At 39.3% G+C, this 26,576-nt stretch overlaps 1 protein-coding gene across 1 annotated transcript in view; it reads right to left on the bottom strand.

The window, feature by feature from the left end:
* Window positions 1-26,576, bottom strand: part of chs1 (chitin synthase 1) — a 49,692-nt gene that overhangs the window by 4,285 nt on the left and 18,831 nt on the right. The window contains exons 6-30 of the mRNA XM_061964251.1: window positions 24,745-24,905; window positions 24,507-24,582; window positions 22,809-22,927; window positions 22,509-22,686; window positions 20,174-20,270; window positions 19,987-20,083; window positions 19,789-19,910; window positions 19,544-19,639; window positions 17,972-18,136; window positions 17,753-17,900; window positions 15,398-15,463; window positions 15,141-15,316; window positions 14,934-14,992; window positions 14,012-14,212; window positions 13,745-13,913; window positions 9,548-9,663; window positions 9,288-9,467; window positions 9,093-9,197; window positions 8,886-9,003; window positions 8,663-8,744; window positions 6,407-6,624; window positions 6,130-6,239; window positions 3,470-3,551; window positions 3,197-3,350; window positions 5-109 (exon numbers count right to left, since the gene is read on the bottom strand). Of these exons, the coding sequence (XP_061820235.1) occupies window positions 5-109; window positions 3,197-3,350; window positions 3,470-3,551; window positions 6,130-6,239; window positions 6,407-6,624; window positions 8,663-8,744; window positions 8,886-9,003; window positions 9,093-9,197; window positions 9,288-9,467; window positions 9,548-9,663; window positions 13,745-13,913; window positions 14,012-14,212; window positions 14,934-14,992; window positions 15,141-15,316; window positions 15,398-15,463; window positions 17,753-17,900; window positions 17,972-18,136; window positions 19,544-19,639; window positions 19,789-19,910; window positions 19,987-20,083; window positions 20,174-20,270; window positions 22,509-22,686; window positions 22,809-22,927; window positions 24,507-24,582; window positions 24,745-24,905 (3,200 nt within the window). The remainder of the gene's footprint in view (window positions 1-4; window positions 110-3,196; window positions 3,351-3,469; window positions 3,552-6,129; window positions 6,240-6,406; window positions 6,625-8,662; window positions 8,745-8,885; window positions 9,004-9,092; window positions 9,198-9,287; window positions 9,468-9,547; window positions 9,664-13,744; window positions 13,914-14,011; window positions 14,213-14,933; window positions 14,993-15,140; window positions 15,317-15,397; window positions 15,464-17,752; window positions 17,901-17,971; window positions 18,137-19,543; window positions 19,640-19,788; window positions 19,911-19,986; window positions 20,084-20,173; window positions 20,271-22,508; window positions 22,687-22,808; window positions 22,928-24,506; window positions 24,583-24,744; window positions 24,906-26,576) is intronic.

The following is a 26,576-nucleotide window of genomic DNA, read 5'->3' as shown; positions in this document are numbered from 1 at the left end:
TTACCTCATCTATTTTTGGCACTTGAGGGGCAGTCAGAGTTTTCTGGATGGCTCTCTTGACTTTCTGCTGGTACCGTTCCATGTTACTGGTCTTGAGGGTGCGCCGAGCCTATGTGGGCACAGAATTTGATACATTTGATATGATAACATCAATGCATTGATTAAATCTTTCATGCATATTCATGAGGGATGTTGTGCATTGGATTCCCGACAAGGTTCAACAAAGTGCGTGTTACGTTCGGGTGGCGTTGCTGCGATGGTGGGAGTTCTTACCATGCGGAGAAGGACAGGAAGCAGCAAGAGCAGCGTGCAGGTAAGATTGATTTTATTCTACAAACCCCGTTTCCATATGAGTTGGGAAATTGTGTTGGATGTAAATATAAGCAGAATACAATGAATTGTAAATCCTTTTCAACCCATATTCAATTGAATGCACTACAAAGACAACATATTTGATGTTCAAACTCACAAACTTTATTTTTTTTTGCAAATAATCATTAACTTCGAATTTCATGGCTGCAACACGTGCCAAAGTAGTTGGGAAAGGGCATGTTCACCACTGTGTTACATCACCTTTTCTTTTAACAACACTCAATAAACGATTGGGAACTGAGGAAACTAATTGTTGAAGCTTTGAAAGTGGAATTCTTTCCTATTCTTGTTTTATGTAGAGCTTCAGTCGTTCAACAGTCCAGGGTCTCCGCTGTCGTATTTTAGGCTTCATAATGCGCCACACATTTTCGATGGGAGACAGGTCTGGACTGCAGGTGGGCCAGGAAAGTACCCGCACTCTTTTTTTACGAAGCCACGCTGTTGTAACACCTGCTGAATGTGGCTTGGCATTGTCTTGCTGAAATAAGCAGGGGCGTCCATGAAAAAGACGGCGCTTAGATGGCAGCATATGTTGTTCCAAAACCTGTATGTACCTTTCAGCATTAATGGTGCCTTCACAGATGTGTAAGTTACCCATGCCTTGGGCACTAATGCACCCCCATACCATCACAGATGCTGGCTTTTGAACTATGCGTCGATAACAGTCTGGATGGTTCGCTTCCCCTTTGGTCTGGATGACACGATGTCGAATATTTCCAAAAACAATTTGAAATGTGGACTCAGAACACTTTTCCACTTTGCATGAGTCCATCTTAGATGATCTCGGGCCCAGAGAAGCTGGCGCCGTTTCTGGATGTTGTTGAAAAATGGCTTTCACTTTGCATAGTAGAGCTTTAACTTGCACTTACAGATGTAGCGACAAACTGTATTTAGTGACAGTGGTTTTCTGAAGTGTTCCTGAGCCCATGTGGTGATATCCTTTAGAGATTGATGTGGGTTTTTGATACAGTGCCGTCTGAGGGATCAAAGGTCACGGTCATTCAATGTTGGTTTCCGGCCATGCCGCTTACGTGGAGTGATTTCTCCAGATTCTCTGAACCTTTTGATGATATTATGGACCGTAGATGTTGAAATCCCTACATTTCTTGCAATTGCACTTTGAGAAACGTTGTTCTTAAACTGTTTGACTATTTGCTCACGCAGTTGTGGACAAAGGGCTGTACCTCGCCCCATCCTTTCTTGTGAAAGACTGGGCAGTTTTTGAGAAGCTGTTTTTATACCCAATCATGGCACCCAAGCCTGTTCACCTGTGGGATGTTCCAAATAAGTGTTTGATGAGCATTCCTCAACTTTATCAGTATTTATTGCCACCTTTCCCAACTTCTTTGTCACGTGTTGCTGGCATCAAATTCTAAAGTTAATGATTATTTGCAAAAAAACAAAATGTTTATCAGTTTGAGCTTCAAATATGTTGTCTTTGTAGCATATTCAACTGAATATGGCTTGAAAATGATTTGCAAATCATTGTATTCCGTTTATATTTACATCTAACACAATTTCCCAACTCATATGGAAACGGGGTTTGTATATAAGAGGCAAAAACATGAAAAGTGTGTCGCTCGGAGGCGCACAGGAATCCACAAAGCAACAACTTAAGTTGAGCACGGAGAGGTGAAAAAACATAAGCTGTAGCACGCACCTGTTGTAATTAATGGTAAACAAAAGGAAAAGTAATCACAGCAAGAGCAAACGTATGTGACGCATAAAGCCTACATTGATCCAGCCACTCTAGGCTGGGAGACGACAAAATATAAAGGGGAGTACTTTCCAAATGTTCTTGTAGTCAGACAATATTTTCGGTATATTGGATGGAATTTTTACCTGACATGTTTCGACTGTCATTTGCTGTATTCTTCAGAAGGGTCACCTGACCATTGTGACCGATTGATGGTTTCCTTAATCCAATCACCGTTTAAATTTGTTACTTTCTGTCCCAATGATGTTGGCGTTGTCCAAGTCCATGATGTGGTTATTTATCTTGCAATGATCTGATATGGCTGATTTGAAGTATTCCTGTTCAGATTGTAGTTTTAGGCTTCTTTTGAACCTTCCACTTGTCTCTTTTTCACATTCTTTCTGATGTTCTTTCTTTCTTGTGTTGAATGTCCTCCCTGTTTCTCCGATGTATGATTTTCTGCATGATTTACATGGGATTTTGTAAATTACATTGCATTTCTTGTCTTGTTCTATTTCGTTCTTTGGGTGTACTAGTAAGTGTCTTGTTTTTGTGTGAGGTTTAGTGTTGTGTTTATTTTGTGTTTTTTCATGACCTGTTGGTTCTGTTATTCGGCCTAATGTATGTTTTTTCTTCGTTTTTTTGTCTTTATTCTCTTTCCTTTGTTTTTTTTACCTGTTGTTCCCCTTTTTTTTTGATAACCCAGGTTGCATATTGGCAGTTTTTGAGTGCAATTTAGATGTGTTTCTCTTCCTTTTCCTTCTGTTATGATGTTGGCCCGTTCATAGAGTGTCCTCATGACTGACAGTTTGTGTGCTGTGTGATGTTCAGAAGTCCAGAGTAGAAATTGGTCGCTGTGTGTACCAAAATTATTGTCTGACTACAAGAACATTTGAAAAGTATATGAATAAGACGACATCATGAACCTTTTTGAGCAATATAAAGGGGAGTGATTAGGGGCAGAAACAGGTGAGGACACTAATCACTAAAACAAGTGTGATCATTTAGTGTCCACGGCAACCAAAAGTAAACAAAAGGAAATAGTGTTGAGGACAGAAACAGACTTGAACATAGGAAAAAAGCTATTAAACATAAATCAAGATCAACTTTGATTGTTGTAATGACTACCTCCTCCGTCAGTGCCTGTTGCAGTTCATTCAGCTGGCTTTCTGTCAGAACATCCTCTGGTCCCACTCCATATAGTTCCCTATTAAGAGTCTCTGTTAACATGGAGACCATGTCCTCACAGACGTCAACCAGATTTTTGTTGCGGAGAGAGGACCTGAGTTCAGAGAAAGGAACAGCACAAGACTGAAGTACTGCACACATTGTGTTAAGTGTGGTTCTTTTTGTTTACGGCACAATAAATAGTGCACAGTCATGTTCTGTATTGCGCAATACCGAATGTGTTCTTGTAAGTTCCTCTTCAGGTTGGCAAAGGTCAGCTTCTTCAAAAACTCTTCTTTCACCGGACCCACCCAGTCTAAGAACACATGCACACAAATACAAACAGCTGGTGTTATCTTTCATCCAGGTGGCCATGTTGAAATCAGAAATAAATATTTGCTATTTGACAGTTTTACTAAAATATTTGTATTTAAAAAAAATTATATTCATGATTTTATTGATGTTATTCTATTCATGATTTTGTGTAATAAAAACCAAACTTGTTAAGGATTCTTAGAAAAAAAATCCAGATATCAGACAGTGATCTGGATCACCCCCAAAATCTAATCACTTATTCCTTACTCAATTTTTTACATTTTCTGAATGTTTCATCAAAATCCACCCATTATGTTTTAAGCTATCTTGTTATTGTTTTATAGCGGAATTAAATAAACCAAGTAAACCCTCTTGTCAGTCGTCCACTCTCTTTGTCTCTGTGGGTGAAGGTGTGGAACACATACACACACACACACACACACACACACACACACACACACACACACACACACACACACACAATTTTAGTCTGGTACTGTTACAGCACATGCGCGTACCATAATTTCCTCCGCAGCAAGCGCAGCTAGAAGCTCCGCTGAGAGCGCCTGCGGACACGCCCCTGCTCGTTCCGCTGCGGGCAATCTACCATCAGCGCACCTGGATCTAATGAGGCTCGACAGCATAAAGACCAACGCAGTCGACGATCCAGTGCTGGAACGTAGTTCTCTGTCTGACAGTAAGCTTCGCGTCTCTGGCTCCTCTCCTGTGTTTGCTCTCTGTGTACCTCTGCCCCTTGTGCTCACTTGTCCTTGTCGTTTCCCTTGTTCCCGTAGTTTATCCTCCATCGCCTTGGAAGTGAGCTGTGCGCCTCACTTCCCTGGATCCCCCTCTGGACTCTGACTGCCTCCCTCGATCCTCGACCCCCGCTCTGGACGCCCATCTCCAGCCTCACGGACCTTCTTCTGCCCAGCCCCTTTGGACTTGTTTGCCTTTCCAACCAACACGCACTTACAACAACCTCCTGGTAACATTACCTTGTTAATTCCTTCACATAGTCTTGCATGCACACACACATAGTAGCATACACACTCCAACACCTCATCAAGCTCAATACATTCCTGTTGAGCGATACTTCCTGTGTCGGGCTGTCTCCTTCCCCCGCCGTACGTAACAGTAACATAAACATAAAGTAATCAAAACTGTTTTTTTTCATAAGAAACAATGTAAATCCAACAGAAGAGAGCCCTGGACGCCACCTCCATACTTTGCTACTTCTTCTTTTTGTGTTTCTTCACCTTATTTATCAAAAAGCTGGCACTTGTGTCATATCCAAGTATGCACAGATCACGACTGTGTGCTTACACAACGCTGTTTACGTCAACCGATTCAATCACATGCATGCGAAAAAACACTTTACACACAACACGTCACACCGTCGGGACTCTGCAGCCCCACAGCTTATTCACTTGAAAGAAATTCTGATTAAAGCAAAAACAATTAAAAATTAAAGCTGCAGGCAGCGATGGACGGGACCGACTTTGACGGCACATAAAATCCAAACCGGAGCAGTAATTAAAACTCTTTGGTCAACTTTTAATCAGAAGGGTTCAATCTCTCTCCTGTGCTAGTTTGAAGCCGACACGACAAATGCGCTCAGAGGAGATAATGTTTGAAAAAAGATGACCGGTTTTTACAAAACTTTTGTTTTGAAGGGGGTTGTCAATATATGAAATGTAGGTCTAAGTGAGACCTACTGGAAGTTACAGGCAGTTTTGTCTGAGTTTTCTTCCTAGGAGCAGTTGTGTCTGTGTTTTCTTCCTCGGGGCAATTTTGAGTTTTGGGGTTGGTTTTTTTTTTATTAGATCGCAATTTTTGCTAGTCATGATGTGTGTATCCAGTTTGGTGAGTTTTGAAGCATGTTAAGGGGGTCAAATTACAGCTCAAAGAAGCAAAAATGAAGGATTGTACTAAACTTTTGTTTTGAAGGGGGAATTGCCAACTTCCTGTTGATTTTTGCTGATGGATGTCAATGTATGAAATCTAGGTCTAAGTCAGACCTACATAGAGGTTTTTGTTTCATGTCTCTACGACATTCCTACCGGAAGTTACAAGTTTTGTCTGTGTTTTTTCCTAGGGGGCGCTAGACCGCAATTTTGAGTTTTGGGGTTTGGGTTTTTTATTAGATGGCAATTTTCGCCAGTCCTGATGTGTGTGTCTAATATGGTGAGTTTTGAAGCATGTTAAGGGGGTCAAATTACAGCTCAAAGAGGCGGCGGAATAATAATAATAAAACCTTACAATTACAATAGGGTCCTCTGTCCCAAAGGGACATTGCGGTCCCTAAAAATCCATTCATCCATTGTCTTCCATCTACACAGGTCAGGGTTGCGGTGGCAACATCTCAGTAGGGAATGGAAAGACTTTACTGGTTGGAGAATGTATTTTTTTAAATACTTAAAAGTCCAAACAGACCAGTACAAAGGAACGGCGGTGGTATTCCAACATGTCCACACATGTTTCACACAGGGGTAGGCCGACAGAAACGTGACTGCCAATTTGCACCTCTGCGACCACTACTAAATAATGTCAGTTTAAATGTCAGGTAAAGGGTTTCTCACCACTCATGGGAAGATCTATTGTGTTTTTGTCATTTTCGTCGTCATCATCGTCGTCGTCGTCGTCGTCGTCCTTGTAAGATGCAGTTGATTTTTGTTCAAAACTGTACACACTACACACACACACACACACACACACACACACACACACACACACACACACACACACACACACACACACACACACACACACACACACACACACATATTTAAATCACAGTTCTGTTGGGATTTTAGGGTACTATGTATTTGACGAGAAGAACATTTTTCCTTAAGTTACCTGTAACTGGACATGGTGTCAAAGTCTTTCCCCTCAATCTTGTCCCTCTGTCCTTTTTGCTCAACAGGCCCGTCGCTGGTGTCTAATCTATCTTGTGGCTCCACATTTGACGTGGCAGGTAGAGTTGTTTCATGGTTTGTGATAGCAGGGGGAGGAGCTTGCTGTCCAATTTGTCCTGTGATTTGTTGTATCATCAAATTCTCTGTTTCCTGGGTTACCTGTAGTTTGCAAATAATGAAGAGCTGTAAAATTGACTCATTCACAATTACAGTGCGATACAGTATAGGTCTGATTACTGAAGGTTTGGATTTGATCAAATCTGATCGACTAAGCATGTGCACTCGTGCATATCTTAAATGAGCAAAATAGAGAGCGCAATCCATTTAGCGTGTCTGTCTTCGTGTACAGAATATGCAGAAAATGTGCTGATTATTAGAACATCCGCAATACTGGTAGGAGAAGATGAAAATGTAATCTTTTAGCACTCGCAATGTAAATGATCAAGACGCAAACTTCTCTACCGCCGCTGTTTTGCATCTATATTTGGCACCTCTGGAATGGTCATGCAAACTGGCACAGTTATGCACAAATGGCTGTGACAAAGAAGGTATGTGCTGCAAAGACAGATGATTACGAGAGAATATTCCGTCAGTGTCACAATATTTAAACTGCCACAAAATATTGGACATATCATGTATGTCTTCTCAATTGTGACATCAGCAGATATCTCCTTATATGATAGAAATATACCCGATTTGCTTTGCGCGAGTCTGCCATTGATTCCGACGCCATAATCAATAAAATCCTTCTTTTTTCTATCCTTTTGTTGTGGGGAGAATTGGCTTGTACTTGCACATGCATCCTCCGCTGTTGCCATTTTTAATAAAAAGTAGCGTATATTTCGAACTTATGTCTGTCAGTCGACGCTAAAAGCGCTGAAACTACAACATGTAAGATGGGGAGAAGACGCTTTCAAAGTGGAGGTGTGTAAATAAAACCCCAAAATGGCGCATCCGGAAGAAACAGCCAGAAAAAGGCACAAAAAATGTCTGTAAAACATAATCTATGCAAAATTTGGACCAAAGAACCACCATTACATGTTATGCAGACCACACGTGTTTTAAATTTACATTAAACTTAAGGGCCTGGCATTTGTTTAGTGGTGTTTGTTTTTCATAGAGATTATATATCCCCTAATGGAAATTCTTTTTTGCAATATGCATTTTCTTGCACCTACGTTTTTCCAGACACACCATAACAACACTGCAGCGCTTGCACGGCGCACCTTCAGCATGCCAAAAGTAGGTTTTGTTGTCCAGATAGCGCTTCAAGGTGGTTCATATTATATTTGTGTGCGAGATGTGAACGACATGACGCCACGGGTTGGACCGTATAAACCAATAAATATGCAGTAAATGAGTATCTCCATGGTGATAACCAATATATTACACACAAAAAGGCTAATTTGAATAGGGCGATCCGCACCACTTTTGCACTTGTTTCCAATTTCCAATGCGGTCTTAGTAGTTCACCCGCAGCACGCACTAATAGTGCACGCAATTTTATAGTTTGCACATTCTGTACTACATCGTAGTGTGCTGGGGGGGGGCAGTACATCTAAGAAGGACAGCTCCAGACTGGAGAAACTGATCAGGTGGGCCGGTTCTACGATCGGAATAAAACTGGACTCACTGGTGACGGTGGCAGAGAAGAGGACTGTGGAAAAACTAGTGAGTATCCTGGATGATGCCAGTCACCCTCTGCATACCGTTATCAGTAGCCAGAGGAGCCTGTTCAGTGCTAGACTGCTTCATCCCAAGTGCAGGACTAATAGACTCAAAAACTCCTTTGTCCCACACACCATTAGACTGTACAACTCCTCTCTGGGGGGGGGAGGGAGGGTACTCGGATGACAGTGCAATACTTTTTCATAACATGATCACTACCGCCTAGTTTCTCTTGTTATATTCTTATTTTACTGTTATATTTTTATTCTCATTGTTGCTTTTTATTTGTACTCTTATTGTAATATTCTTCTATTTTGTTTCCATTTATACCCCCATTATTTACTTTTTACTTTTTAAATTCGATCTCAACTCTGTACACTGCTGCTGGAATTTAAATTTTCCTGAGGGAACTCTCCTGAAGGAATCAATAAAGTACTATCCATCTATCTATCTATCTATCTATGCTTTTTATCACTTGTTATTTGGATCATAGTAGATCACACCCCATTTTGGCAGGTGTTTATCTTACCTGCAACTTCATGTCCCAACAGCAGAGTTTGCAGTTTCTATCACACAGAACGTTCTGGTTCTTTTTCACCTCCGTTGCTCCCCTATGATGAAATGTCAGAAAAAAAAATAGTGTGAACACGCCCAATACCTAAAATACTTAAGAGTAAACAACGCTTGCTAGTATGAGATAAGCCATGATTAAATGATTACTTTAGAACGATTATAAAACATTGTTACATTACTTATTAGATTCTCGGGTGCCCCAGGTCACAATGTTCATGTTAACCAGTGAGTAGATGGTAAGTAGAAGGTAGCCACTGGGAATACAGATGAAATACATCAGGCCGTAGATAATCATCCCTAGATGGAACAAGAATATCATCACAATGAATAATATGGCATCATTCCACATTAATTTGCGAGCACTGAGGATAACCGAGTGTACGTACCAAACTCCTCAGGATGTAGGAGGGCAGTCACCAGGTACATGATCGTCATAGAAACCAGAAACACTCCGGTTGGGGTCAGGAACGTGCCCTCAACCACCATATCACCTGGTTGGGCCAGAATGGTGGCGTTTTTTTCTACTTTTCAAAAAAACCTTCTCCGAAGAATCCCAATAAACCTAACGGAGATTAACTCACCGATGATAGAAAACAAGGACGCTGTCATGAGGAAAGCGTACAGAACACTCATAATTCCAGCAATTGTTATCTGGGTGTTTGGCTTGGCGACAAAACAGACGATGATGTAGAACACAGGAGGAATGCTCGAAATGATGATGGAAATTGTACCAGCGAGCTCAAAGACAAACTGGAAAGCTCCTGAAGGACAAAACAAATAGGATTCGATAAAGACAGGTGTGTTATGCCAATAGGGTGGTATGACGTCATAGACAACCCACCTGCCACCATCAGAGTCACTGAGGCTGGTCCAAGAATAGAAGAACCAACTGTAAACATCTGGTAGAAAATGTAAAGTCTGGATATGGAGGAGTTTCTCTTCACCGTCTCTGAGCCGCTGCAGTGCAAAATAATTCATATTCATCTGAATGACAACATCTTAAAGGGGTCATATTATGATTTTTAGTCTACATCTAAAACACTTCCTTGCGGTCTACATGAAATGGAACAGTGGTGCTTTGGTCAAAATTTGGTCGGCATAGATTATGTTTTACACACCATCTTCAAGCCACTTTCTGTCTGTCTCTTCAAAACGAGACGTTTTGTGGGCGGTCTTCTTTTCGTGCCAAAGACCTTCTACATGCCTCGCCACCGCCCTCGTCAGCCATGTTGCAGTTTTAGCCTTTAACTTTCGTACCAAAAACATTTTATAACTTAGAACAAGTGGCGGCTGCTGGTCTTTCAAGTAGGGGTATCTCATTTTCAGCTATACCCTCCAAACCCGAGTACAGTCTCCAATAACAGATAAAAGATATAAAAATGCTAAGAGAACGTCACTTACAATTTTTTAATTCTTTAGACCAACTCACAACTATGGAATGAAACTTGAAAAATACTCTGGCAGTGGTTTTATATTTCAAGATCGCTGATTCGCTCATTTGTTAATAAAAGGGATTCAGCCTCAGACAGACGATCTAATTATCAGGTGGAAGCTCAGTGTCTATGTTAGCCGAAGCCAAGCCCACTTTCCATATACATACATCTAGAGATGCAGACTGTCCAAGGGGCGGGACAAAAACCAGCATTTGTCCAATGATTGTTTAGTGTTGGCTGCAGTGGAGCAACCATTCTATGCTACTGCATTTAAGTTAATGGATGCTCAACTACAATTTTAACTAATTCTAGCACATAGAATTGTAAACACAAAAATACATATTTGACCTAAGTTAATTTTATAATATATTTTACAGAAAGCCAATATTACCTATATAATACCTACTCAGTGGCCTAGTGGTTAGAGTGTCCGCCCTGAGATCGGTAGGTTGTGGGTTCAAACCCCGGCCGAGTCATACCAAAGACTATAAAAATGGGACCCATTACCTCCCTGCTTGGCACTCAGTATCAAGGGTTGGAATTGGGGGTTAAATCACCAAAAATGATTCCCGGGCGCGGCCACCGCTGCTGCCCACTGCTCCCCTCACCTCCCAGGGGGTGATCAAGGGTGATGGGTTAAATGCAGAGAATAATTTCGCCACACCTAGTGTGTGTGTGACAATCATTGGTACTTTAACTTTAACTTTATTAGTGCAATCGCCAATGGTTAAAACTAAACACTACTTTTTTAAAATTAGAAATGGCAACATTGGAGGATTTTAGCATCCAACCATACATGTACCAGCCAGAGTCTGACCAATAGTGACAGGAACGCCAAGAAAAAGACACTTCAGAACCGAGATTTAAAACCTCCCAAAGGTTAATTTTCTTTGCTTTGTTTTTCACACATTTCAGTGCTAAAAAGCTAAAAGAATACAGGCTACGTGTTTTTAAAATGTTTGTCTCCCAATTGGAAATACATAGCCTGTTCATAGCTCATCTACATGTAGCTAATACTGTATCACTAAGGTATCATTACATTTGTCAATCGAGTTATCTATTACAGAGGATACAAAAAAGATGTAATATAGAATGCTGGCAATGTACAATCCTCGTTTCCATATGAGCTGGGAAATTGTGTTGGATGTAAATATAAACGGAATACAATGATTTGCAAATCACTTTCAACCCATATTCAGTTGAATACGCTACAAAGACAACATATTTGATGTTCAAACTGATAAACACTTTTTTTTTTTCAAATAATCATTAACTTTAGAATTTGATGCCAGCAACACATGACAAAGAAGTTGGGAAAGGTGGCAATAAATACTGATAAAGTTGAGGAATGCTCATCAAACACTTATTTGGAACATCCCACAGGTGAACAGGCAAATTGGGAACAGGTGGGTGCCATGATTGGGTATAAAAGTAGATTCCATGAAATGCTCAGTCATTCACAAACAAGGATGGGGCGAGGGTCACCACTTTGTCAACAAATGCATGAGCAAATTGTTGAACAGTTTAAGAAAAACCTTTCTCAACCAGCTATTGGAAGGAATTTAAGGATTTCACCATTTACGGTCCGTAATATCATCAAAGGGTTCAGACAATCTGGAGAAATCACTGCACGTAAGCAGCTAAGCCCGTAACCTTCGATCCCTCAGGCTGTACTGCATCAACAAGTGACATCAGTGTGTAAAGGATATCACCACATGGGCTCAGGAACACTTCAGAAACCCACTGTCAGTAACTACAGTTAGTCGCTACATCTGTAAGTGCAAGTTAAAACTCTCCTATGCAAGGCGAAAACCGTTTATCAACAACACCCAGAAATGCCGTCGGCTTTGCTGGGCCTGAGCTCATCTAAGATGGACTGATACAAAGTGGAAAAGTGTTCTGTGGTCTGACGAGTCCACATTTCAAATTGTTTTTGGAAACTGTGGACATCGTGTTCTCCGGACCAAAGAGGAAAAGAACCATCCGGATTGTTATAGGCGCAAAGTTGAAAAGCCAGCATCTGTGATGGTATGGGGGGTGTATTAGTGCCCAAGACATGGGTAACTTACACATCTGTGAAGGCACCATTAATGCTGAAAGGTACATACAGGTTTTGGAGCAACGTATGTTGCCATCCAAGCAACGTTACCATGGACGCCCCTGCTTATTTCAGCAAGACAATGCCAAGCCACGTGTTACAACAGTGTGGCTTCATAGTAAAAGATTGCGGGTACTAGACTGGCCTGCCTGTAGTCCAGACCTGTCTCCCATTGAAAATGTGTGGTGCATTATGAAGCCTAAAATACGACAATGGAGACCCCCGGACTGTTGAACAACTTAAGCTGTACATCAAGCAAGAATGGGAAAGAATTCCACCTGAGAAGCTTAAAAAATGTGTCTCCTCAGTTCCCAAACGTTTACTGAGTGTTGTTAAAAGGAAAGGCCATGTAACACAGTGGTGAACATGCCCTTTCCCAGCGACTTTGGCACTTGTTGCAGCCATGAAATTCTAAGTTAATTATTATATGCAAAAAAAAATAAAGTTTATGAGTTTGAACATCAAATATCTTGTCTTTGTAGTGCATTCAATTGAATATGGGTTGAAAAGGATTTGCAAATCATTGTATTCCGTTTATATTTATATCTAACACAATTTCCCAACTCATATGGAAACGGGGTTTGTATGCTAAACCGTAACTCTGTAACTACATGTGCCAGTGTCCTACTTGCTAATATCAATAGTGAGGAGGATGCTACATGCTACCCTATCATTGCAAATTGTCATTTATATACTGTTGATGGACTTACTGCTTCATTGTATTCCTCGTTTCTATAAGTTGTTGGAACTGCCTCTGCGATTAAAAGTAGTCTTGGGTAAATCCTTCTGTATATTTTGTCCTCTGACCTCCATGCTCCACAGCCAAGTAATTACAAAAACACAAAAGTTAACCAGGCACTTCTTCCTTCTTCAGATGTGAAGTGTGAATTACATTTATATAGCGCTTTTTCTCAAGTGACTCAAAGCACTTTACATTGTGAAACCCAATATCTAAGTTACATTTAAACCAGTGTGGGTGGCACTGGGAGCAGGTAGGTAAAGTATCTTGCCCAAGGACACAACGGCAGTGACTAGGATGGCGGAAGTGGGGATGGAACCTGCAACCCTCAAGTTGCTGGCACGGCCGCTCTACCAACCGAGCTATACCGCCCCATGAGATGATGCTGGAAGTTTTTGTAGTGACCTGTGCTGGTTAATGTACCCAATAACGGGATCTTTGGTCATCAGGTCGCACCGCAGATGTATTTTTGTTTGGCCTACAACTGCCACAAGGGAATATTAAAAAATGTCGGACTCGTGCAGAAGTTTCCCAGAAAACATCTACCATGTATGGAGTTGGCCGCTGATGTCACCAATTGGTAAACGTCACAAGTTGGGGCAAATCTCAACAGCTTGTGTAATAGATATCTCCTCATCGCTATCCTTGCTTGTCTTATGGGGATCCAAACACACCAAAAACTGTGTCAACAGGCCAGAAAGGTGGGTTTTTAACATGCCCCCTATATGTGACAGGCTGGAGTCAAATGTAGTCATAAAAAGCACTGACCTGTGCAGCAGGTCCAATGTATTCGCCAGCGTAGACGGTCCCCACCGTCTCCTCTGGTTGTAAAACTCTTTGAACTCTTGTGGAGAGTTAGTGAAAGCGTCGGATGCAGCGTTGTATTCCACACGCCACCCCTGCTGCAGTAACAAAGTACACAACCAACGATCCTCCCCTGGAAAAGAGAAGAAAATAACTTGAATATCACAAGGAGCTGAGAGGGAGAGAGAGAGAGAGAGAGAGAGAAAAAAAAGACAACTGTACTGTCTCTACCTTGGTCATATTGCACATATTCTGCCGCCCTTGTTGAAGTCGTCGTGTATCTCTTCAGTACGTTGTCATCCATTAAGGCGGATGCTCGAAACAGACTGAAACATCCCGGACTGCACAGCACAGACCCAAACACGTGTTCTGCGGTTTTCTGAAGCCAGTGACCGACTGCATACTCAAACTTCTGGTACCACACCATAGGACCTGATGGTCAGAGACAGAGCTAAACATGGAGCTTTGGGGGAACATGTTAATGGATGCCGTCATTCATCTGGGTCAGTTATTCTTAAACTGTGGTACGGTACACGGTCTCAAGTGGTACGCCTAATAATCACTTGATTCTGGACTTGCAATGTTTTATTCAAACACAGTGTTACAGTTCAAATTGTATTAATGTTATAGTGGCCAAAAAAAATGTAATATACTATGCCTATGCCTTGTTTTTATTGACTAAATAGGCCTACTATGCTACTGTAATGTTGGTTATTACAGTGCTACTTCGAGAGGCAAGTACTTTCTGAAATGGTACAAGGTGAAAAAAGTTTGAGGACCACTGATCTATGTCATTGTATTGTCTGGGCATTAAATCGATCGAAACTGGACTGTTCAGTTTGTCTTAGAAGAAGTTTTGCCTCTCATCCATGCAGGCTTCATCAGATCATGCTCGTAGACTTAGATTGGTCAGATCTAGTCCAGATGCTTGTGCCAAAGCCCCAAGTATTTATCCTCCAACAAGAAGGGGACATATTTATTGGTGTCACCCTAAAGGCCCCTGAGACAACCATGTAGGAAGAGGTGACTGTTTTTCCTCTGCTAATCACTGATTAGTATGTCAACTCTGGCTTTATTATCACTTTTTACAAAAGCGGGCTTGTTGGATGATTAATATCTCCTACAGAATAGTGGAGTACAATTGTTTGTTTACCCATTCCAGTCGGGTGGATTCGCCCACAAGCTGCTCCTACGTTTTCATACATCCTCAGCCTGTCAATCAAAGTTTCATTAGATAAAAATGAAAATAAGTGAACAAGGAGTTATAACAGGTTCAACAAAATGTATTGAATATTTTTGGTGATTACAGAGTTAAAATATTAGAGAAATCTATTATAGAATACAATTGTCTAATTCTGACCTGTCTACAAGCAGTATGACAGCTTTAGGCTGGAAGTCAGTGTCTCCGTCCAGAGCCAGGATGTAAACATTATCATCTGAGATGAACCTTCTCTTGTTGTCATTGTCGTACTGAGGCATGAAGAATATCTCACCGTCCGTAGAGACTAAAGATTCTCTAGATAGGTTAACCTGGCGCTACAAAGAAAAACAAAAGCATTACTTTAATGTTTCACAATATCTATGCAAACTATTATCTAATATTAGGACAAGTCTTACACTGCTCTTCTGAGGGTTTTTGGAAATGTACCCCTTCCAGCCAAGAAGATAATACATGTACATGATCTACAAGACATAAGAAATGATAAAGGGAGTCAAGGGACAAATTATGACTATTAAGTCCAAGTATAAATTGGGTAGTCACTTGCTGGCTAATTTACTATTTTGTGGCTTGATGATATGTTTTGCACTTTCAAAACAATAGTCTCCTTAACACCAGCTAGTTAAAGACACATGATGATTCTAATCTACATTCAACTCACTTCCTTATGGTCTCGACCAGGGGTGTCAAACTCAAATACAGAGTGGGCCAAAATTTAAAATTGAACAAAGCCGCGGGCCAAGGTTGAACAAATGAACCTTTAACATACGCTACGAGCTATCGTCACGTCCGCTTTTCATCCATTCGAACATCGTTCAGACCCAGTCACAAGATATGTGCGGCTTCTGTATGCACACACGAGCGAATGCAACGCATACTTAATCAACAGCGATACAGGTTACACTGAGGGTGCCAGTATAAAAAACTTTAACACTGTTAGAAATATATGCCACACTGTGAATCCACACCAAACAAGAATGACAAACACATTTCGGGAGAACATCCGCACCATAACACAACATAAACACAACAGAACAAATACCCAGAATCCTTTGCAGCACTAACTCTTCCGGGACGCTACAAAATACACCCCCGCTACCACCAAACCCCCCACCCCACACACACACACACCTTGTAGCGTCCCGGAAGAGTTAGTGCTGTAAAGGGTTCTGGTTTGGTGTGGATTCACAGTATGGCGTATATTTCTAGCAGTGTTAAAGTTTTTTATTCGGTTACCCTCAGTGTAACCTGTATCGCTGTTGATGAAGTATGCGTTGCATTCTAAAGTGTGTGCGTGCAGAAGCCGCACATGTTATGTGAGTGGGCCAGCGCTGGCTGGCTGGCTGGCTGGCTGGTGTTTGGAAGACTCCCGGGAGGATCGGCGGGCCAACTTTAGTGTTAATTTGATATCGCCTCAAGGGCCAAATTTGGCCCGCGGGCCAGAGTTTGACACCCATGGTCTAGACTATATAAATTAGCTATGCTTTGCTGTACATTTTGCGCACATTTAGCTCCACAGTCGCATTTATAACCCACTTTGTGAGTCTGTCTGCAAAAGGTTCATGTGTCTTGGAGAGACGTGTCTTTTTATGCAACCAAAACAACAAAAAACAAAGATTCGCAACCAAAAAAAGATTTGCAGATAAAATATTGGTTTGGCAAAAAACAATATATTTGTAAACAAAAAATAATGGATTTAAACAAATGAATATAAGTATATATTTTTTCCCAGACAAAAACATTTTTAAATTTCTTTGGATCACATTTTTAGTTACAAATAATAGTTTTGGTGGATGGATATATTTTCTGGGGTTGTAAATCTTTTTTTGGTTGGAACAAACCAGTGCAAACAAATAAAGATTTGAAAACAGAAGTAGTACATTTGCAACCCCCAAAATATTGTTTTTTAAACAAAATATTGAAGAAAAGAACATTTTAACAAAATATTGTTTTGGTTGCGATGCCCCACCCTCTCCAAAAGTATCCGAATCAATCTTTTGAAAAGGTACAAACGACTATCACTATTAGTTTTTTCCCGACACGGTCGGAAAATACACTTCATTAACTGTACAGGTTAGAGATTCACCGGTTAAAACATTAGGTTTTTTTCATCTTGTGCGATCGCATTAGGCCTCATAAAAAATAAATAAATCAGCATTTACCAGCATTTGTGTCACTACATGTTGCACGTCAGTGTTATTGTGCTCAAGATACGATTAGAGAAAAATAATACTTTATCCTTCCTTCTCTCTTGTTTGTCCCCCAAAAAACAATTAGTAAGGTTGCAATGGTGCCTACTTTTTAATCAGAGTTTAGCGGCTAATTCAACTTTGTACTGGTCCATTTTGACAAAACAGTCTGGAGTAAAATGTCGTGGACAAATAAACACTGAGGTGTTTATTTTATGTTTATCATGAGATGACAAGGATTGACACGGGAGGCTGCAGTTAGCCGTGTCAGTACAGCAGAATTAGAGGAGGCTGACAAAGAGCATGTACTAGAAATTCCCACATAAATATGTCCGTCAATCTGTGACATCACAAAGGGCCCTATGGTAAAAAAAAGACTGCAAAACAGAATTCAGAGGCATCCAAAACTATGTGGAAGCTCACACCTAAATGCTTGAACCTTATGATTTGACGCTTTGGCATTGTTTAATGCGAGTATGCAACATTGTAAGAACATTTATAAGTCAGAAAAGAGCAAACTCATATTTATTTGGGTCAGCGCTTACTCAGGTTGGCAGCTCATACCTGCGACCATCTTTTCTTGTTCCTGATACAAGCTTTGTCTTTAAGGTGAACGTAGAGCATGTTGCCTTCCGGCATAACAAACATGAGTCTGCCACCATATGGAGTTTCCACAATCGACACATCGTCCGGCTCTTTGTTGGTAAAAACCCTAAATATTTGGACGAAGGGCTTAGATGGCGAAACTTTTATGCAATGTTTAAATGAAAGGCGAGACCTTACCTGTAAACCTCGATGACAACTTGGGTCAAGTCATTAACGTATGAGTTAACCAGCCTTTTTTCTGTGCCTTTTTCAGTCATAAAGGCATCATCCACATAAATGTGACACTCAAAATCAAAACAGTCCTTATGTTCTTCTTTGGGGTCACCTCGATAACGGTCAAGCCTAAAAAAACAAACAAAAAAACAGTTACACCTTTTAATGTAAATTCTGTAATATCCCTATCTAATCTGGTGACCATGAATACTAAATAACTTCAAACATCTTTATAGTCATCTCAGAAGATAGGCTTTTTAAAGACACAACATTTTCTTGGAGAGTAAACAATCATGGAAGATAATTGTTGCATAGGCTGTGTGGAATTTACGTGCCACCAATAAATCCAAAACGATTATGCTCAATTCTTACGTTTTTCCAGCTTAATTCCAATTTAGTCGTAGCAATATAAAGTAGACATAAAGTCCTACCAGGCTTTTTTTTAAATGACTCTTGTGGCCTAAAATGGATGCATTTGTAGTTGCTTTTTCAGAAAGTTGCGTATTTTTTTTTTCCCCTTAGTATTGAATCAGCTTTGTATTTTATGTATATGTTATCAATTGATTTAAGTGTTACTTGTACTCTTAACCTCAAAAAGGATTTCAAAGAAAAATAATTAAACAAATACAGTATCGATGTTTCACTAGTTTTATACCAGACCGACTTAAAAGTAGACGCTAGAAGACAGTACACAAAAATTACTGTAGTGTTTTAATTAATCTTAATTAACAATCGTTATATTTATTAATAATTACACAAAATAGCCACCATCAAAGGCTTTCTTGTCATTCACTGTCTGCCCTGTCATCCACAAGTTGCAGAGATTTTCCGTGTATGTTTTACGCTCATTTATATTTATTGATGTTAATCAATTGATTTTATATTACACATTTACCACCCAACTTTAAGAATATTTGTGAACTGTTGAGAAGTATCTACAGCGACCATTTTTGTTGGTAAATGAGAGACGATGAAAGAATATCATCAAACTTCAACATCTCTAACATGTAAATGCTGCCTCTTTGCAAGGTCAGCATTTCCAATGAAAATCTGTTATTAATTGTCTTATCTTGGATAAATAAAGCTTACATCAAATTAGGAAGTGAGGACCTCAGTAGGGCTGCTAATGTTTATATACGACATTACCCAAAAGGCTTAGCGCTGTATACAGTAACAGGAAGTATGTCTGAGCTATGCGGCAGGACAATAATATACAATTACAATATACAGTTGATATACTGTTGCACGTTTTCTGTTCCTGCCCCGTTCACACAAAAAATAAACATTTATTTGTTGATTAGACAGCTGATGTGTGCGTTTGAGCAAAAAGGACATTGATTGGCCAAAATGTGCGGAGAAGTTGCAGGCATTAGAAAAAGTTATATCGAGGGGATCCGCTGAATTTGCGCGATCGCGAAATCGCAAATTCCTGGAGGGACAAACATAATGACATTACATTCAGTCCCTCTTTGGCTGACTGAAAGTCATAATTTGATGTTGTTAGTGGGTTCATGTGTGTGTTGTTGTTATGCAAACCTGAACATGGAGGTGAGAATCTTCAGCATTTCGTCATAGGTCTCATGCCACATGGTGGCACATAGGTAGATGACACAGCTCTGGATGTCGTCTTGGCTGAATCATTGAGGGGCAAAACTGTTATGTTATCATTTGCAACTGATTGACAAGGCTTTTCCTTGTTATCAGTATTAGTCTCTCTTGGCTGTCTTTCTCCCGTCCACCCAACAAAGAAAAAAAAAACATTGTTATGAAACCTAGCTTACCTTTCGTGGTTTCGGGCCCGAGCTACCTTCATCTTGGTGTTGAGTAACAAAGACAAGTCAATGAAAGCAGATTCGTACAGACGCCGAACAAATAGCTGAGAGGTCCTTTCTATTCGCTGGACCTATGAGGAAGTAAACACCATGTATCATTTATTTTGATTTACATACCAATTGCAAAGTGTGTGTAGCGGTATCTACCTTGATCTTCCATACGTAGTATGTGCAGGCGACAAAACCCGACCACATGCATACTCCCTCGAGTGCCAGCATTGAAAAAGGCCATTGTAAGTAGTAGCTGTCAATCAAATTGGTATTTACCGTACAATATTTATTACTGGAGATGCCTACTTGATGATAATACAGTCAATAGTCAACGTATGGATACCTGGAAAGTGACGTCCGGCAAATGCTCCTGGTGAGTTCTAGTAACACCACAGGAGTTGTGTTCTTGTGGCTCAAGAAGACCAAGCTTTCACAAAACTCTGAAATGAAAAAACATTGTTTAAGTTGTGGGCGCAATTACACGAGAGTGGGTTTTAATCGAACTGACCCTGTGAACTTAAAGGAGAACTGCACTTTTGTTTTAAATGTTGTCCATCATCCTCAATCACGATGTGAAAGAAGAACACAGGTGTTTCACTATTACGTGCGTTCTAGCAAAACTCTGCTAGTACAATGCGGGTAATGGGGAGCCATCTATTCTGCCTAGAAAGAGCTCTAAAAACATCCCAAAACTTCTAAAAACACTTAATTTACAACCAAGGTACAGCGACATTGTTATTGTACAAGCAAACACAGAGAACTACTTTTCTGGCGTTGTGACACATCACCTTGCTCACACTGCTCCTCCGACCACTAGCCAGGAGCCAGCTACTAGCTAGCTTGAACTGCTTTAGTTTCTTGAACTAAAGTTTCCTGTGAAAGTGTGTGGTTTGTGTTTCCACCGCATTTCACCGTCCCAGGTAGTTTATACAAATCAGGCTGATGACGTATGGAGGAGTGGTTAACTATATTTCTACACTGATACCATGTAAATAAACAGATAATATTAAGTCATATTTCTTTTACTAAAGTGTAAGTGAATGAAATACAAGACAATAACTTACAAATTGATATGATTTAAAAAGAAAGTGAACCGAATTTTACATAGAAATTCAGGCTTTTGCCCAAAATGTCCAATAGTCAAAAAATTGTCCCCTCAGTAAGTTATTAATTCATGAGGGTCATACGATTTCTTATGTTCCATTTCAGCTGTAAAAAAACAATACATAAAGAATACATTTCAGTGTTTATCTCATGGTGACAACATATGCGCATCCGATTTAGTGTTAGCCTGTTAGCATTAGCATTTGGTTTCTTTGAGTTGAAACGAATAACTACACAAATGGCGTGTCACAGATTACTTTTACAGCATGCAACAAAGTAAAAAGTTAATATTTAATGTGATTTATCTTCGTTCCACTCGTCCTTTATTTCATATTTATCCCCAAACAACGAAGTCGGAGTCCCAGTGAGCAACTTGCCTCACTGCTTCGAAGTCCGGCTTATTCCTCTGTAAATACGTTTAAAAGAGTCCATCCACTTCTCGTAGATTGGCGTATTGAAATAAAGTTTGTAAAAATTCATAAACAACATTAAACTGCATACTCGTTTCAATAATTCGGCTGAGTAAAAACACTGCGAGATAGTTCCACTTCAGCACAAAGATGCCCCACAAAAGTTCCTACAAGTCAAACGTTTGTTTTGTTTTGCTTTCTCTCCATTGTCAAGTTTGTTGTAATTGAAATACACAAGAAATAAGAGATAAACAAATTGTCTCGCATACTGTAATAGTGGTGTTTGTGTTCGAATACAACGTTTTTAGGATGCCCCATCCGTGTTTAACCAATCAGCGGTCGACAGCACAGCATGCCCCTCAGAGGTTCTTGGAGAACTTATAAAAGCCCCACCTTACTAATAGGGACTAAAAGTGGTTACAGTAGAATTGAATCTACCCCGGTAGTTTTTGGTGAAAACACAGGTGGGTGTTTATTTACCCGGATCATCTACCTGGGAAAATAAAGTAACCCTTGGTATTTTCACCGAAAGTTCCTGTAAAGGTTCCTGCAGTGGAAAAAGGCCTTTTGATTTCACAGACCTCTGTAAAATCAATGTGCCCAGGTAAGAAAATGTGAGCTTAAAATGAGCAAAATACTGTAAGTAATACATGTTAAGCATCATAATCCGCCCAAAACGGATGAACTCGCTGGAATATAAAGACAATATAACATACATCCATAAACGTGGATGCATATGCAAAAGTGCAATATATTTATCTGTACAGTAATCTGTTTATTTATATCTGCACCTTATTGCTCTTTAATCCTGCACTACAACGAGCTAATGCAACGAAATTTCGTTCTTATCTGTATTGTAAAGTTCAAATTTGAATGACAATAAAAGGAAGTCTAAGTCTAAGTCTAAGTCTAATGAATGTGCCTGTTATTACAATACATACATAATTACAGCATGTGTATAAAACTGTGTTGGAGAATTTTTGGATGGATGTGCTTTATACGCAGAATAAATCATATTCCAAATTACCTTTGTTGTTGGCCACCTCATACTAGCAGTTTTTCATTATTTAGAATGCACAGAAAAGGGAAATACGTGTGTTCTTGTCTGACATCGGATGATGGGCAAAATTCCCAACAAGTTGTGTGCAGTAATAAAAAACTCACCTGTGATGTTGTGATGTTGTGCCCCATTTAGTTCTTGTGCTTGGGTAATGAAAAGGATCAGTCCCAGTAGTAGCACAATAGGCCCTGTGCTACACAAGGGCAGGGCAAAACTCATCCTGACAGCATGAATCTTACAGGCCACTACCCCAAACCAGTGGCACGCTGCTGAGCAAAATGCCTTAAAGCAGGAGACAATAACCATGTCAATAATAATACATAGGAGAATCGTCAATCGAGTATAGTCAGTCCATACTTTGACAACCAAGTATGAATGTCTGCCAATTTTCAATGTCTGCCTACCTGTAAGAAAAACAGCACCAGTCCTATTTGCAATAATTCCCAGTCAAAACTCTGTAAATTGAAGTCCGCCCAGACGATGGAGTTTTCAATGAGGACATAGTAGATCAAGTACACAGCCCCTACAAATGAAAACAGATTTATTAGTTTTTGTACATGACAGAATCACTCAATGTATACCACAGTACACAGTTACAGTGAAACCTCTAAAATGCCCCTTCACAGTTGACTTCACTCAGATATTTGATCTCGAGCACAAAGTGTGGCATAACACACACGTTAACCCTTGTGCAACCTCAAGATTGACTACAAACACTTGCCGTATTTTTTGGAGTATAAGTCACTCCGGAGTATAAGTTGCACCGGCCGAAAATGCATAATAAAGAAGGGAAAAAACATATATAAGTCGCACTGGAGTATAAGTCGCATTTTTTGGGGAGATTTATTTGATAAAAGCCAACACCAAGAATAGACATTTGAAAGGCAATTTAAAATAAATAAAGAATAGTGAACAACAGGCTGAATAAGTGTATGTTATATGACGCATAAATAGCCAACTGAAAACGTGCCTGGTATGTTAACGTAACACATTATGGTAAGAGTCATTCAAATAACTATAACATATAGAACATGTTATACGTTTACCAAACAATCTGTCACTCCTATTCGCTAAATCCGATCAAATCTTATACGTCTCGTCTCTTACGTGAATGAGCTAAATAATATTATTTGATATTTTACGGTAATGTGTTAATAATTTCACACATAAGTCGCTCCTGAGTATAAGTCGCACCTATAAAAAAGCTGTGACTTATAGTCCGAAAAATACACTACTCTTAGGATCCATAAGAGATCCGCTCCCAAAAGTGTCAAAATTAATATATATAATTTATATTAATATTTTTTATATTTTCAACGCTTGCAATATTTGAACAACTCCAACAACTTATTTTAATGGCCTTTTTGTCATAAATAGCAACAGTTTTTTTTTTATAATGGGAAAATCCTAAATATGTAATATTTTTAAAAATAAGTTGCAGAGTGGAATATTTGGCCTTGATTAGGTCAATTATTCGTGATAACATTGAAATTTATACAGTAGATAAGTCGACACAAACTATAATTTTTTACAGTGCAGAGAGAAACAGGCAGGACTTGGTTACATTTATTGAGTTTACAGAAGTATGTTATGTATATCTGCTGTGGTACACACGTATAACTGCCCAAAATCATTTTCGATGCATTTTAGCGGGTTAATGGCAGTCCAACTAATTTACGCTCATCAAAGCTCCAATAATTACGCTTACGGTTTTCACAATCACTCTTAAACTACATTTTCTTGTCTCTCAATTGGCAAGAATGAGATTAATTTGGGTTTTATGGAAAAATCTAAGTAATATACCAGGATTACTCTCTCTTAAAACACATCAGTTATAATGGGAGTCAATGGAACCGAAATAGTTCTTAAGAGAAAGTGTGTAAACTTAATGTTTGTATGCTATTCTAACAACTTGCAATCAAAAACACATTGCAATTGAATAAAATAAACTTGTGAAAAGCTTCCTGGCAAAAATTCAGACTGCGAACCTTCAAACTGAATAATCTTATCACATAAGTAACCGGTTTTGGGCCCTACTGTAGGAGTGCACAAGGGTTAAAATTAAATGTGTTTTAACATTATTGATCCAGACAGACAATTACCTATGACAATTATCCTCAGAATGCTGCTGATGACAAACACAAAGTCCCTGAAACTGTCCAGTTCTGACAACGTATCCTATGAAGAGATGCAAAAGAGTCTCAGTTTATATTTTCACACGACAAATGGGCCAAAACACTTTGACATGAATAAAAGCTATACTTGAAGAAATTCCCACAACTCGCTGTAATATTTGCAAATAAACTGTTAATTGTACATAGACTTGGAAACCGATTTTACCCGGATGTCATTTGTAGCTTGCATTGGATTCTCCCACCAGCAGATGGAGATGAGGATTGAGGAGACAATTCCGACAGCTACAAAGATAAAGCAGTCGGAGCTTTGTCCATCCACATATGACGATACCCGGACGTAATAGTCAACTCCGAGCAGGCAGTATCCTGAATGAAAGTGAAGAACAATCTTGTTGGTCAGTATTCAAACATGTTTTATAAACTGTGTGCAATATATCTATGGCCATGGAATGTAAAAACTAATAGGTTTTTAGAACACATATACAAAACTGTGAGTTTATTTAAAAATTATACAGTCATTATCATTTTGTTCCATCTACTCACTAAAGGTTGGAGGTCATGTTTTTGCAGTCCTGATGGATTTTTAGTGGCAATGTGATCTGTCATGATCCCACATGACAATGGGGATTTGGTTCTTTATTTTCCTGTGTTTGGTATCACTTCCTGTCCTGGTGCTTTTGTTTTAGTAGTACTTTCTGTTGGACTTCACATTCTGCTTTATTTCCTGTCAGTGCACTTGTTTTCTATTGGTTAATCGAGTCTATTAAGTTTCACCTATTTCTCCTTGTCAATGCTGGATAATTGCCTTTTGTCAGTGTGCATGAGTTACTTTGATACCGCTACGTGCTGCCTGTGTAAAGAATTCAATTATTTGACCTGCACGCCGCCTGCTGTCTCTGCAATGTGGGGTCATGCCATCAGCTGACATGCGCCACAAGGACAAATTAGCGGTTTATTTGTATACTGTTTTTCCCTTTCCCTATATTGACTTTCCCTCGTATCAAGCAACGGCCTTGATTAATTTTTTTTGTATAATAAATTTCATTCTGTATATTTTTCCTGTGTTATCAAGTTTTGTCTCCCTAAAGAAAATAAATAAATATTGAACAGAGTTGGGTATTTACCACACACCTCTCTTTATATGCATTGCTTCCGAAAAGTAATCATTGAATTTGTTTTCCTTGTTGACGGTAACAGTCTGTAATACATCTCTATATTTTTATGTTTGACTCAACTGATATACAGTACATATACCGGTTGTCTATATATCTTTTAGTCATTGAATTTTAGTTTTATGAATGGAGATGGAAAAACTTTGGTTTATTGGAATTTTACTTATAAATGTTCTTTTGTCGGAAGTTGTGTCGAAAAGCAATACAGAAATCTTTTGTTGTGAATTGGCGATTAATTAATTTCCGCAAAGTAGGAATCATTAATTATCAATCAAATATTTTCATAGCTCAAGCATAAAACAATTATTTTCTACCTTCTAAATCCATTTTCAACCTTATGACATGAAATAACAACCTTCAGTCACTTTTATACTTTTTTAAAATCCAAAATAGTAATTCTGCCTGAGGCTGAGCCAATCAATGTCTACAATACTGAGCAGCGTGATCTGATTGGTTTGGTCTCATCTAGTGGCCAATACTACTGTAGTATTGATCATTCTCTGTTCATTTAGCCATTTTTATGCTTGAAAATATTTAGTTTAGGTCAAAAATGTTGTCAATTAAACTTCAATAAAACAAAAACAAAAAAAAACTGGGATTGATTCGTGATTCCCATTCCAATTGAATTGGATTGTGCTGAAAATCTTAATTTCCCCTCGGGGATTAATAAAGTACTTCTGATTCTGATTCTGAAAACAACAATGTGGTTAAACAGCAATATCTGGCGAGGGACGACTGAAATGACATCTAAAAAACACTTTATTTACATGTAATATTTCTTTTTTTTCGCCCTACAGACCTTGCCTTTTAATAGCAGATTTTAGTTCCGGTGTTGGAATATAAAAAAAAGTATTTATATGACATA

The sequence above is a fragment of the Nerophis lumbriciformis genome, linkage group LG06, assembly GCF_033978685.3.
Source record: "Nerophis lumbriciformis linkage group LG06, RoL_Nlum_v2.1, whole genome shotgun sequence".
Taxonomy (NCBI): domain Eukaryota; kingdom Metazoa; phylum Chordata; class Actinopteri; order Syngnathiformes; family Syngnathidae; genus Nerophis; species Nerophis lumbriciformis.
This window is presented reverse-complemented; position numbering and strand designations above follow the sequence as displayed.